Raw genomic sequence first — 14,665 nt, forward strand, 5'->3', positions numbered from 1 at the left:
GATGAGTGTCACTATGCCCTCCATGTGACTCTGTTCACGTGTCTTGGCTTGTTTTGAAGGTATTCCCTTGACATCGCAATCGTCCCTGCTGCTCTTTGATGCTCTCAGCTGTTGTCTGAGCTTCGTAATGTCGAAAAAAAGGATATTCAAGACCAATCTCCTCCTCGTAGATGGCAAAGTATCGCAGCCAAAGATTTGTTTCGAGGGCCGCGAAGATGCCGCCGGGGAACCCTCTGGCTTGATGTTCTGCCAGCTGTTGCAAGCCACGAGTCCCGTGTAATGTCGACACCCCGGCCGGTTGTGATCCCTCGCTCTGGTCAAGGTTCGCCTTGCTGGCGTGCTGCGCGATCATGCCGGGAGAGTATGTGTGGTTTTCGACCGCTGAGGGCACTGCAGAAGGCTTACAGTTGACTCCCAAGCTGTTTCGGTATGTTGTAGTGGGCAAAATGGGGTCTTGGTGGTGGCTGGTTTCTGCGGCTGATTCTGGAGATCCCGTTCTTCTTCTTCTATGAGCTCTCGAGTTAGTCCACATTCTCAACAGGAAAACTCGCGGCTAAGGCGAGAACACTCAAGGGCCTGGGACTGCAAGGTGGTAAGCAGACAGGTGATGCTCACGATTTCCGGCTGCTGGTCTGGGCTCTGTTGCTCGATCGGTAGACACAAAGACCCTTCCCGCCCAGGCACTGATTGCAAGGCAATCCTCCGCCGCACTTGACTTTTCGTCGCCGGCATTGGTCGCTGGTAGGTCAGCAGGTCAGCGGTGCTTTGAGCTGGGCATGCAAGACTCACCATGCCATGTCCGTATATTTGGAGCGCTTTCTTGACTCGCCGCCTCCCATCTTTGACGCCGGAACAGGTAAGCTCAGTAAACTGTCGAAAGGACGTGACGAAACCTCCTGTACCAGTGACCGTCCGCACAAAGCTGTAGGTGATCGGGTATTCTATGAGTATCGAATGAATCTGCTCCGGAATCACTTGGCAGGCTGATTAACGTCGCTTGCTAGTCTTGATGCTTACCCGCATTTCTCTGGGGAAGAAATAAGATTAATATTTATGTACCTGACAAGCGAAGCCCCTGATGGACCGCACCCCCCGAGCGAGCCTTCGGAAAATATGGGGGAGCGTGGTCGGCAGCCGGCTTTTTTGCCCATTCCCGATCCGAAACAAAGAGAAGAATTACTTGACGTAGATCCTACATGACAAACTCCACTGTGTTAGATTCTCCGGTCTCGCTTCCCGCGCACCAGGCCAATTAATCTTCCCATCCCGTGAGCGGTGCCTCCAGAGATGCGCCGTCGCTCTTCACGGATTTCGATTTTGGTTCGCCCGGCCTCAATCGCGACAGGCTCCAGGTGAAGAGCCCAAGCTCAAGAAAGCTATTGGGCGGTGAAGGCGTATCAGGATCCAGACCGCCCTCTCTAAACAGGACTTTTCTGCCCGCACGCAGGCCGGATCTCGGCGGGCGAGGAGAGGGGTCCACGTCCGCAGCTTTCTGTCAAGCCACCTTTACATGTGGCACGTATGTACTTAGTACGTACAGTATGTATCTACGGAGTACTGTAGTGAGTTAAAAAATCCACACCAAGGCGGATTTTAAAGAGATTGTGATTAGGGAGCAGGGATGCTAACGACCCCTCCACAGTCCCGGAGGTCCGTCCACTAGAGAAACCTCGCCAACCCTAGGAATATGTTGTATTACTTATTCGGTAGAAAATCACAAAGTCTTCAGGCCAGTTTCCGGAAGCCTTAGGCTCAAGCATTAGGCTCGCCGGTAATATCAATTCAAGAGATAGAAAGAGATCAGCCAGCCTATCAAACCTAATCTGCCAGGCTGTGCAGGGTGCCCATTTCGACAACTGCTCTATGCGTATTCAGGAGCTTCGTGAGCCCTACTAAGAGCGGCATAGCAGACCGTCCACGAGTGCAACAACACTTGACCTATTGAGTAACTGCAAAACTAGTTCTTGTGTCGCTACCAGTGACACAACAGCTATTATTAGCGATTGCATATTACAACGTATTCCCTTTAACTATTTCTCTCACCTCTACTAACAAACGTATGCATGCGTTATGTGCAACCGAGTGATGGGGACTCGAGGGTTTCCCCTACAGGAGCCGCGAGCTTATGATGCCGCCAAGAGCGGCACATGGCTGAATTACTAAAAGCCATCCATCTATCCATCATGGCAACAATAAAACATAGCCATCTAGGCCCTTTTCTTACTATATTATCACCACTCACAGTACAGTGCATGAGTATACGACCAACCGTCACAGTCCTTCTTTTCCCCAAAGCTCGGGTCCTTGTAGCAGTGAATGCCAGTCACTCCCTCGCACCTCAACCGGCCTAGGGTATCAGGCAACCCCGTATACACGCACTTATGGCCGTACAACTTGCCGATCTCGCTTATCAACGTAGGATACTTGGCATCATCGGGGTCGTCGGGGCTATATTGCGTGCCACGAGAGTATTTTCCCGTCAGGTCGCAGTGATCCTTGGGCGTGCTCCCTTCAAGCGGTCGCTCCGTCACCGACCACTGCTTGCCAGAGAACTTTGACTTTGCGTGGGTGATGGTGATTCTGTGCTCCTTCTCCGATATGTCGAGGTCGTCGCAACCATTCAACCACGCGGCTATGGCGTTGGTGCTGCGGTCCACGGCGACCAGGCTCGCACGGCCAGTGAGGTGGAGCTTGGCGAAGCGGATGTTGTTACCAGCGGTGCCTACGCTGCCGGCGTACTCACCACTATCAATCCATGCAGGGCTGTTGGGGTAGTTGTTGATCCAGGCTTTGACAATGCCGTTGACCGGGTTGATCCAGAGGTAGTCGGCCTTGCCATCGCTAGAGAGAACCCAGTCAGCTGAGAATCAGGAAGTTGTTGTTCCTAAATGGTACATACCCGTTGATGTCGTGAAAGTGAATCTCCTCAGGCCGGCGCTGGATGCCCTTTTTGGCCTCGGCACTCTCCATCCGGACCCAGCTATCCATGGGACTCTCCTTGTTCCACTTGTTCCGGTAGATGGTTGTCCGACCTCCGGGATGCAGGTAGATGTAGTCGTCAAACTTGTGTGGTTAGTTATTGCCCACGGAAAAGGGCCTGGTTCGAGGTTGACTTACCCCATCGCCATCAACATCTGCCAGTCGCACATTGGCTCCGGGACCAATGCCACCTTCAAAGATTCGACCCTGTTCGGCGAAATTCCAACCGTATTCGTTCCCGGAAGGGCCACCGTTGAGCCATCCTCTCATGCCTCCGTCCTTGGGATCGATGACGATGTAGTCGGCCCGTCCGTTTCTTGAGTCAAAAGTGAGCGAACTGATAACTAGAAGAGGCCATAGGGGGCAATACTCACCCGTCAAGATCAGCGAACCGAATCTTTTCGCCTGGCGCGGTTCCTCTTGCAATGGGTTTACCATCGTTCAAAGGCTTCCAACCCCATCCGAGTTGATCGTTGCCATCTGGGCCCATGTTGAGACTGAAGATTGTCAGCTCATCCAAGATAAACGGGGGACCTCAAACACAGGACAACTCACCGAACACTTGGCGCTCCCGTTTCAGGATCGACCCAGATGTAGTCATCGACCTATAGCTGTTAGTTACCAGCTTTCATGACTGCCATGTCGAGACACTTACACCGTCACCATCAATGTCTGCAAACCTCAGGCCGTCGATTGCCATCGATGTATCCGCGGATCCACGGTTATGCCAAAGATTAACACCACCTGTTTCATCGACCCAGATGTAGTCGGCCTTTCCATTACCGTCCATGTCGGCCAAATGAATGAGGCGATGGGGCTCATTGATGCCCTTGGCAATGGACTTTTCCGCTTGCTTGATCCAGGTCGGTACGCCCTCACGGTTTGATGGCTGGTTCAAAAATCCAGAGAGGCCCGAATCAGCATCGAAGACCAAGTAGTCTATATCATTGCGTCAGTTGTTATCACCACCCGTATCTGCGACACTGGCCGCTTACCATCTCGTCCATCACCATTGATCTGAGCCTCAACGTCAGCGCTGCACCGTAGATATCGGCTTGAAAACTTACATCCGCAAGTACGAGTTTGCTAAAGTCGGAAAGTTGATATGATTCGCCGGTCGCAATGCCGTGCCTCGTCACCCACTCGACAGCCCTGCCGGTGTCTGTCCCGGTATTCATCCAGTGTCCCAGTGAGCCTCCCTTTCCAATGAAGACGTAATCTGCCCTGCCGTCTCCGTTGATGTCAGGGAATCGAAGAGTGGCCAGGTTAGCGTGAAGAGCCCCTGGGGCTATTTGGCCTGCCTTTGCCCAGTCCCAGCCGTTGGGGGCGTTGGCGCTGGGCCCCTTGTTCCACCAGACATCGACAGATCCATCGTTGGGGTCAACCACGAGATAGTCCTCGAGCTGAACTACATTAGTCAACGGTTAGGCGACTGGGTATGCCTTGGAAACTTACACCGTCGGCGTCCAGGTCCTGGAAAAGTTAGCTGGTGTTGTACCTCACACATAGGACGTACCTACCGCGATGTATACCCTCTCAGCAGCGGCAGTTCCTGCTGCGATAACACCCTTAGGATGGCTTCCTGCCTTGACAAATCCATCGGGGAGGTTGTTTAGGTAGCACTCCAGTCTTCCAGTGTCCGGGTCTAACCAGACATAGTCTGATATCTTGATGTTAGCCACGCTGCTCGTCTCTATGTGAAGCAGCACAGAAACCTACCGGCCTTGCCATCGCCATCCATGTCATGGAATCTGTAAAGCTGTGATTAGTTTCTCGTAATGAATTAACAAAATGGAACATCAAAGAGTCTCACCTGACGTTGGATGCAGATCGACCAATGCCGTCAAAGACTTTCCCAGCCTTGCCCCAATTCTCGGTGAACTTCCATGGCCCGTTCTTACCGACACCCATAGCAATCTTGCCAGCGCTCTGCCACGTAGGACGGCTCTTGCATCTACTCTGGTCACCCTTCATGGTTATCTCGTATGCCTCTCGGATGCGCTCCTTCGAGGTGACGGCAATTGGGTTACCGTAGTCAGGCCCTGGAATGTCAGTAGCAACTCCACCGTTCTTGTCGCTGCCAGCGCCTGAGGGATCAGGATCGGGTCCAACAGGCTTGGTGATCCATGACCTGGGGATTTGGCTCAGAAAGTCGAACCAATAGTCACCCATCTTGTTGTAGCCATCGGGAGTTGGGTGGAGGCAATCGTACAAGTCGCTTAACGGGAATCCAGTAAAGTCAACCGCCACGACGTGATGTCCCAGTGCGGCGCGCTTCTTGACAACTCCGGGGATCAGGTCGACATAGGCCTTGTGACGCTCCTTCTTGTGTGAGTCGCAGTTCGGAATAATCATTGCCACTAGAATAACGGCATCGGGACAGGCCTCTCGCATCTGGTCGATCAACTTGCCCAGTCGAAGGGCTATGCCCTCGGGGTCATTGCCCTGTTTTCCGGTATCGGGTCGGTCATCAAGATCATTTGTCCCGGCATGTAGAAGGATTATGTTGGGCCTTTGTTTGAGAGAAGGGCCAACATTTTTCGACATGTATTCGATCGTCTGCCCCCCCCAAGCAGCCTAGACAACTGTTAGCTATCTGTGTAGTGAATCCAAAGCAAGTATATGAGGACTTACAAAGTTGTTGTTCTCCATGGTGCCACCCGTTATCTCACCAGCAAAGACTACCTCGTCCTCTGCCAAAACGCGTCAGTTTCATAACGTCCTGATATATCACGTTCTCGAGTCTTACTTGACAAGTCCTCCCTCAGTCTCAACCGATAGCCGTTACCAACACTACTGCCTCCATCGACTATCTTCTGACGTCCGAGCGTGATGGAATCACCAACGCCTAGGATGCGAAGCTTCGTGCCGGCCTTGATCGCCTTCCCAGGTTTACTCCCCTTGTAGGAGAGATAGGTGGTGGGCCCCTCGCGACCGTCATCGTCATCGTCACCACCACCGCCAATTGGACATGAGTCCGGCTCGTGGCCGAATACAGGCAAGGTATGGTAACCGTTCTGCTCCAGTCGGCGGTTTGTAATGTGGAAAACCACCAGGTTGGCGATCAACTCGTGAAGCAGGACCTGAGGGTGAAAGACACGTCCATACCTATGATGGAGACGTCATGATCAGCGCTCCTGCCAGCTCAACCAGGCGAGTTTGCTTGAACCTACCCGTCCGGAAGCACGTTGAACACTTTAGTGATGTCGCCGACCTTGCCGGCGGCTGTCACGCCTCCGCCTCCGGGCAAGTCGTCTGAAGGTTCCGCTGAGCCGGCTTCAATCAAGTTCTTGTGTCGAAACTCGGCATCGGGGGCCAGGTACTGGGCGGCCCGAGCGAGGACGTTGATGTCACCGCCAAACGTGCCGTTTTCGTGATCATCGATGTCTCGCTTCCACGGATTTTTACCCCAAGGATCCTTGGTATTTAGCTCATAGAACATCAGCATCGGTCTACCACCGTTAGTCCCTTGTCCCTAATCAGGATACTTGGTTCAGACTCACCTAGTATTGCTCTCGACCGAAGACTCGTCAACACCCGGTTCACAGTATCGTCCGCCAAAGGAACCGACAATGTCATCGTATTCGACGAATTTAACCTTGGGCCCAGCTCTTTCAACAGCAGCTGCCTAGTATTCCTGGTTAGGCGCCAACGACACGAGGGCTTTAGAGACACACCCACCAGTTTCTCATTCATGAGCTCCACGAGGGAATTCATTGCGTAACGGGTTTCTGAGTCGAGCATCCGAGGCTCCGCAAACGCATTGTATAGTTTCTACGCCCCATAAATTAGTCCCGTCAAGATTCCAGGCCCAAGAACTCACAAAGATGTATGTTGACCAGGTGACCTTGTGGCAATCCGTTTTCAGGTTGATACTAAAGAACTTTGCATATCTACCCAACCTGTCAGTGACATGGGTTGACCTATCCACATGGCCAGGAATTACCCAGTATAGTAGATCATGCCGCTGGTGATGAGTTAGCTTGGGTCGATTTCAACTAAGGAAGATAACGTACTCGTCGGCCAACTTGCTCTTGGCATCTGCCAGCATCTTGTCCAGTCTCTTGGCAAAGGCATCGCTTTCGATGATGGTTTGCGAGACCCCGAGCTGACCCTCGCACCCGCGAGAGTTGACTATCCAATCCCAGCCTTGAGCCCACTTCAGTTTGCGCAGCTCTGCTATGAATCCAAGCACAGCCTGCGCTTTGTTAAAGGCAAGCCACTGGAAGATGCACTGGTTGAGGACTCGAGTTAGCTCGGCGTCATTTCCTCCTGCAGAGATCAAGATGACGTCTTGGTTGTTGCTAATGGTCGGGATCTGCTTTTCGATAATGTCTTTGACTACCGCCCCGGAACAGGACTCGAATTGAAAGGTCCTGCCGCCCGGGTCGCCGAGTCTTTCGTCTTGGTTGACGAGGTATGGATATGAATGATCGTATCGACGGCATCTTATTTCTACGCCCACCAAGATTAGGTTAGGTTAGTTCTGTTACACGGTATACCGTCTCAAAGAAGATGAAGAACCAACCATTAATCCCGAGCAGCAGACTCCCAGCGCCAATGCCTGCTGAGTATGAGTCTCCTACGGCAGCAATCTTCTTTATGAAACTGAGATCTTCAGGCTCGAAGTCTTCGTCCCTCTGGAACAGACTGTTCATGGACATTGACCCAAATGGGTCCAGCGCCGGCCGAGCCACCGCTGAGCCAACAAGGGCAGCAATGGCGAGACAGCCTCCAAGGAAGTCATGCCGCATGGCGAACCGAGGTGTTTGGGGCAAAAGATTGTGAGAGAAAGTCGACTCGATTCGACATGCGGAATCAGACAGACGGCTTCTGGCCTCGAGTAATTATATAAGTTTTCTGGATTTCAGCAGTTGAGAGGAAGGCCAAGGGAATGAATGAATGGCCTGACCGTCAAAGGAGACTGATTCTACCTCCAAGTCCCGGTACGGGCATTGGCGGGCCTCCCCTGTATGAAATCACTCATCAGCAGCCAACAACTCCGCCATACTGGCCCCAGGGTCGAGTTCATTACCGATAATTCTGGCGAGGCAGACTAGTCAAGATTCCAAGTCGGCTGATGCTACGGAGGAATTATCCAATTGCTTGAGATTATAAAGATCAAACAATCCTTCCGATAAGGCTCAACGCCAAGTCAGCCGTGATGAAATGGCCAGCCTTACCAGATTCGGCAAGCTGTGCGAACCTCGACCCTGGCCAAGCAGGGCCACCCCGGTAAGCATAACTACCAGCAAGGTTAAATTCCGCTTGTTCTTGCAATTTGCAAAGGACCCTGCTGCGCCCCTGCCCCCGATCCCGTCTCCAGGGCTCTGTTTCAACTCATGCTGTCTGTCAAAGGTTCATCACAAGAATCACCCGCTGATCCCCGTCCATGGGCCCGCCGATATGTGTTCTTTGACGATGTGGCTAATGCTCTCTTGATTGAGAGGTGTCATGGTAATTAACATCAGAGTCAGGTCTCGGGTCAGGGTTAGCCCCTCTCTGCCGCAGTGGCCGCGGGTCTTGGTGAAAATTTTCTCGCTTTGAGAAATCAGCTATAAATGATCCTAGAGAAATTAGCACCGCGGTGCACGGGACCTCACCCATACCATCAGATAGCCCTCTCCCTAAGCTCTATAGTAATATATCCTTTTATTATTTTAAGGCTAAGGCTAGCTTATAATACGCTATAAAAGGCTAACTAATAAGGGGTATATTATATTAGCTCTATACTTTTCTTATTAATTATTATTATATCTCTATATTTTTCTTATTAATTATTATTATAAGCTAATTAAAAGCTCCTAGGTAGCCCTATTACTATAATAACCCTCTTATTAATATAATAACCTTCTTATTTATTCTTAATCTTAATTCTATCTTTAAAATCCTTAAGAGATTTTTTTTTTTTTTTTAAAAAAAGAAATATCTATAAAAAAATATCTACCTATTAGCTCATATGGGTCTAGCGACCCAGGCGAGCTAACCTAGTAAGCTAGGTTAGCTATAAAATTATAAGATAGCTATAAAATTATAAGATATTATAGGGCCTTATTTTCCCTCTTAAAATGCCTTTTTTTTTAGTCTCTTAGTTTTAAAAGCTATCTAGAGTAATTTATAAAAGTATAAAAAAGTAAGTTAAAGCTATTAGTAATGCTTAATATAATAATATTAATAATATTAATTATAGTTATAATAAAAGCTACCGCTTAAGCCTCTAAGGCCGCTGCCTTCCTAGATAATTCCTTATATAGATTTAGCTATAAGAATATCTTTTTAGCCCTCTAGGCTAGCTTCTTATATAGCCTTTGCTTATATAATAATACTTATAATTCTTTATATCCCTAATATATAATATTAAGGCCATATTAGGCATAGCATAGAGAGAAGTTTAAGTAATAAAGATAATAGCCGCAGCGGCGAAGATATAATTAGCAGCGATAAAGGCATTTATAGTTAAGGTTTAAATAGAGGGAATTCTTTATTATTTTTTTCTTTTTTTTTTTTTTTTTTTTCCTCGGGAGGAGCTAATTTAAATTAAGGAGTAATATTATTATTATTTCTTATAAGAGTAATTTAATTTATTATACTAAGGGGTTTTAAGGTAAAACTAATATTATAAATAGCTTTATAAATTTCTTATAAAAATTAAATATTTATTATAAAGAAATTAAGCTTTTAAGTAAGTATTTAATATATAATTAAGTATTATATCTTTATAAAATAATACTTAATATTTTTTTTTATATACTTTAATTACTAAGATTATAATACCTTTTTTTTATATTATTAATAATAATCTCTTTTTTTTATTATTATTAATCCTTAATCTTTTTTATCTCTTAGATAATAAGGCTATAAGTAATTTAAATCTATGCTTTTTCTTTTTTTTATTAGGCTTTAATAATAATCTCTTCTTATTAGTCTTAAATCTCTTATAAATTAATATTATAACTAAAATCTCTTATTAGCTTTACTTTTTTTCTTTTTTTAATATTATATTTCTTTTTAATCTAAGCTTAGCGGTTATTAATATAAGTAATAACTATAAATTTAAAAACTATAGCTTTTATAATAATATTATATATCTAATAAAGTCTAATATATATAAGGGAGCTAAAGGTATTATTATATTAGTTTAAGAGTTATTTAGTAATATTTATAGCGGCCTAAAAGTAAGATTCTTAAAGAAAGAAGAGAGATAAAGGCTAGGTTAATAGCCTATTTCGCTTAAAGCTATTTTTTAGCTAGTTATATTATTATTAGCTTAGGATTTAATAAATAAATACTTAATTTCTTAAAGCCTAAGATAATATTATATATTATAAATCCTTTTTTAAAAACTTCTTATTTTAACTTAATAACTTTATTAATATAAAAAGAGATATAACTTATTTAAAAGCTATAAATAAAATTAGCCTTAAAAAAAAAATATTTTATTTTAAAAATTATTTACTAAGAAGCTTTTAATAAGTATTTTTTAATAACTAAAAGACTTTAATATTTATTAATTATAATATATATATAAAATAAAAAAATAAAAAAGCTATAATAATATAAAACTTTATATAATACTCTTTAATAATAAAGACTTTATATCTTATAAAGCTATTAAAAATAATAAGTCTCTAAATAATTATATTAATAGCCTAAAAAATAAGAGAAATATTATATTAAATATACTTTTATATACAATCTCTAAGAAACTTATTATACTTAAATTACTCCTTAAATATTTATTTTATATATTATACCTTAATAAACTTAGCCTAAGAATATTAATTAAAATATATTATTTACTTAAAAGTAATCTTATTATTAAAGAAAGTTATATTAAATTAAGTAAAGTAAATATTAAGATTAATATTTATATATATTTAATCTAATATAAGCTATATCTTAAAAATAAGTTATAATAATATTATATTACTTATTATATTACTTATATTAATAAGGGTATATATCTCTTAGTTAAAAAAAAAAAGAATTTATTTTCTTATTTTTTACCTTATTTATATAATAAAGGCCTTAATACTTTTTTTAAGGACTTTAATCTTAATATTAGCTTAATTAATATTTTAATACTTAGAGGCATTAATATTATAACTTTAAATAGTCTTAATAAGGTTCTTAAATTATTATTTAAAGTTATTAAGATTATTAACTTCCTAAGACTTATAAGATTATTTTATAGCTTTAAGGAATATTTATTTAAGCTTAAAATAATTATTATAAAAATAAGTATATTATATCTTATTAATAAGATTAATATTAAGGTTCTTATATTAATAAAGGGTTATAATAATATCTTTTATCTTAGGCTTAGAGGTAAAAAACTTAAACCTCTTTATTTAGATAATAAAGGCTATAATAGCTTTATCTTCTTTATCTATAAGGACCTATAGTTTATTAACTTATTAAGGCATAAATCTAATCTCTATCTTTATTATAATCCTTTAAATAAAGGCAATAAAAGACCTAAGGTAATATAAGTAAATAATATAAAGTAAGAGAGGTTAAGTTATACTAGAGGAAGAGATTTAATAAAGGCCCTAGGCATACTAGGCATATAATACTATAACTTCCTAGGTAGCCCTAAGATTTATTTTACTTAGTATAATAAAAATAAATAAAAAAAAGCTAATTTCTATTAATTTATATTATAAAATATAGCTAAAATAAATAATAATTATATAAAAATAAGGATATTATTAAATAAGAGGTTATTTTATAATTTTATAATTATTTTATAATTTTATAGCTAACTTAGCTTATTAAGTTAGCTCGCCTAGGTTATTAGACTTATATAAGCTAATAAGTATATAAAAAATTTATATATTTTATTTATTATTATAGCTCTTTTTTTTTAATACTTAGTAAGCCTAAGTATAAAAATAAGCCTAAAGGCATTATTAAAGAGTTATAATAGCTAATTAATAATAGATTTTTATTAAATTTATTTATATTCTTTTACTTAGCTTACTTAAGTCCCCTCTTAGGTTTTATTAACTTTTTAACTTAATAAGCCTTTTAGCTTATATATTTATTAAGTATTTCTATTTATTTTAAAATTATTACTAATAAATATTAATATATATAATAAGTAAGAAAAATAAATAAATAAATAAATAAATAAAATAAAAATCTTAACTTTTTTTATAATAATTATTAAAAAAATATTATAAATTATTTAATTAATTAAAATTACTTATTATATTTTTCTTTAGATATCTTAATTATTACTTAATAAATCTTTATATTATAACTAGGCTTATTATAAATATTATAATACTAAATACTTAATTATATTAATCTTTTTTAATTATTACTTCTTAATAATTTTATTATTATTTATATATTTATATTTATTTAATTAATTATTTTTTTTTTATTATTATTACCTTTTTTTTTTATAATTTAATTCTTTTTACTTTTTAATATTAACTTAATATTTTATTTATCTCTTAAAGATTTTTAACCTTAATAATTAATAAGATAATCTTATATATAATAATTTTTATTTCCTTAGAAAGAGATTATAAAGCTTTAAGAATTAATTCTAATAAGCTATTTTTATATCTTTAATTTATCTCTTAAGGTATTTTAACTAAGATCTAGCCTTAAGTATAATCTTTAAAGTCTTTAAAACCTAAGGGGTTAAGAGCTTAGTTTTCTTCTTAATAAGTATTAAAGTTTATAGCTATATATTAAGCTTTAAGATTATACTTTTTAAGTTAAAAAGAGAAATCTTAGTCCTTTAAAAGCCCCCTTAATATTTTGTTTTATTATAATAATATTATATATTATATAAAAGATTAAAAAGAATTTAATCTTTAAAATATAAATTATAAAATATTTAATTAATTATTTTATTTTTTAATTATAAGCTTATTTTAATATATTAAAATATCTAATATTAAAAAGCTAAAATAAATAAAAAAAATAATATATAAAATTAAATAAATTCTTTTTATAATATCTCTTAAAATTAATAAATTAATACTTTTTATAATTATTAAAGATTAAAAAATAATAATAATTATTTAATTACTTAATTATATATTAATTAAAATATTTTAATTATTTTAAATTAATTTTATTATTAATTTAATTATTTTAAGTTATTATAATAATTTAATTAATATATATAATAAGCGAGTATACTAAATAAATAAGTATATTAAAAATCTCTACCTTAAAGATAAAAATCGCTATAAAAATACTATAAATTATTTAATTAATTAAAACTACTTACTATATTCTTCCCTAGATATCTTAATTACTACCTAATAGGTCCTTGCATTATAACTAGGCTTACTATAGATACTATAATACTAAACTCCCGCTTACGCTAACCTCCCTTAATTACTACTCCGCGACGATTTAGCTACTACCTATATATTAATATCTATCTAATTAATTATTTACTTTCTTTTCTCTATTATTATTACCTCTCTTTTTTATAATTAGGTTCTTTTTACCCTTTAGCGCTAGCTTAATATCTTATTTACCTCTTAAAGGTCTTTATTCTTAGCGATTAATAAGGTAACCTAATATATAATTACTTTTATCCCTTTTATAAGAGACTATAGAGCTTTTAAAATTAACTCTAGGGAGCTATTTTAATGCCTTTTAATTTATCTTTTAAGGTATTTAAACTAAGATCTAGCCTTAAGTATAATCTTTAGGGTCCTTAAGGCCTAAGGGGTTAATAGTTTAATTACTTCCTTAATTAGTATTAATATATATAGCTATATATTAAGCTTTAAGATTATATTTTTTATATTAAGAGAAATAAGCCTAGCTCCTCTAAAAGCGCCCTTAATATTTTATTTTATTATAATAGCTTAAAATATAATATAAAAGGCTAAAAAGAACTTAGTCTTTAAAATATAAGTTATAAAGTATCTAATTAGATGCTTTATTTCTTAATTATAAGTACTCTTAAGTATATTAAAGCACCTAATATTAAGGGGCTAAAGTAAATAAGAGAAATAAGGTAATATATAAAGCTAAATAATCTTATTCTCCTTATAATATCTCTTAAATTTAATAAAGTAATAGCTTTTATAGCTATTAAGGATTAAGAGATAATAAATACTAATTAATTAATTAGTTATATATTAGTTAAAGTACTTAAGCTACTTAAGACTAGTCTTATTATTAATCTAGCTATTTTAAGTTATCGCTATAACTTAATTACCTAAGAGGTTACTTTCTTAGTATTAATTAATAAGATAATATTAACTTATATTAATAATAAATAATGGGATTAATTAGCCTTTTATATTAATTACCTAAATAACTATAATTTATTCCTAGTTTCTAGGCTATATTACTTTTAGCTTTTTATGCCTTTTTATACCTATAATAATTATTTCACTTATAATTATACCTATAAGAAAGCTAATCTTATTAATATTATAAGTATTATTTAATTAAATATTATACTTCGCGATTATATTTGCTATAAGCTAAAACTAATTATAGATAATAATTAGATCTTTGCACTTAGCTCTCTAGTAGTTATATTTATAAAAAAAACATATCTTAAGGTCTAGGTATTACTTAATAAAGTTTAAAGCCTAGCATATATTAACTAATAATATATCGCGGTTAATAAGTAATTAATTAGTTATTTCTTTTATATTATATAGCTAAGAGGGAAATCCTCGTGAATCTAAGT

The 14,665-nt window shown here is 38.3% G+C and overlaps 2 protein-coding genes across 2 annotated transcripts; both read right to left on the reverse strand.

The window, feature by feature from the left end:
• Positions 1-34: 34 nt before the first annotated feature.
• On the reverse strand, positions 35-839 carry MRS44_005557 (uncharacterized protein; the record flags this gene model as incomplete). The annotated part of the gene is made up of 2 exons (XM_065622666.1): positions 35-419; positions 790-839. 2 exons carry the CDS (start codon positions 837-839, stop codon positions 35-37), a joined length of 435 nt encoding a protein of 144 aa, XP_065478738.1.
• A 1,392-nt stretch (positions 840-2,231) lies between these two features.
• Positions 2,232-7,733, reverse strand: MRS44_005558 (uncharacterized protein; the record flags this gene model as incomplete). Its single annotated transcript, XM_065622667.1, has 21 exons — positions 2,232-2,841; positions 2,900-3,063; positions 3,118-3,295; positions 3,354-3,476; positions 3,535-3,584; positions 3,635-3,918; positions 3,975-3,996; positions 4,047-4,382; positions 4,435-4,452; positions 4,500-4,624; positions 4,699-4,730; positions 4,793-5,556; positions 5,614-5,672; positions 5,729-6,087; positions 6,153-6,431; positions 6,483-6,607; positions 6,661-6,753; positions 6,803-6,872; positions 6,926-6,946; positions 6,996-7,434; positions 7,508-7,733. 21 exons carry the CDS (start codon positions 7,731-7,733, stop codon positions 2,232-2,234), a joined length of 4,377 nt encoding a protein of 1,458 aa, XP_065478739.1.
• Between the last annotated feature and the right edge of the window lie 6,932 nt (positions 7,734-14,665).

This window comes from Fusarium solani, assembly GCF_023522795.1.
Source record: "Fusarium solani strain SB1 chromosome Unknown bctg00000002, whole genome shotgun sequence".
NCBI classification, from domain to species: domain Eukaryota; kingdom Fungi; phylum Ascomycota; class Sordariomycetes; order Hypocreales; family Nectriaceae; genus Fusarium; species Fusarium solani.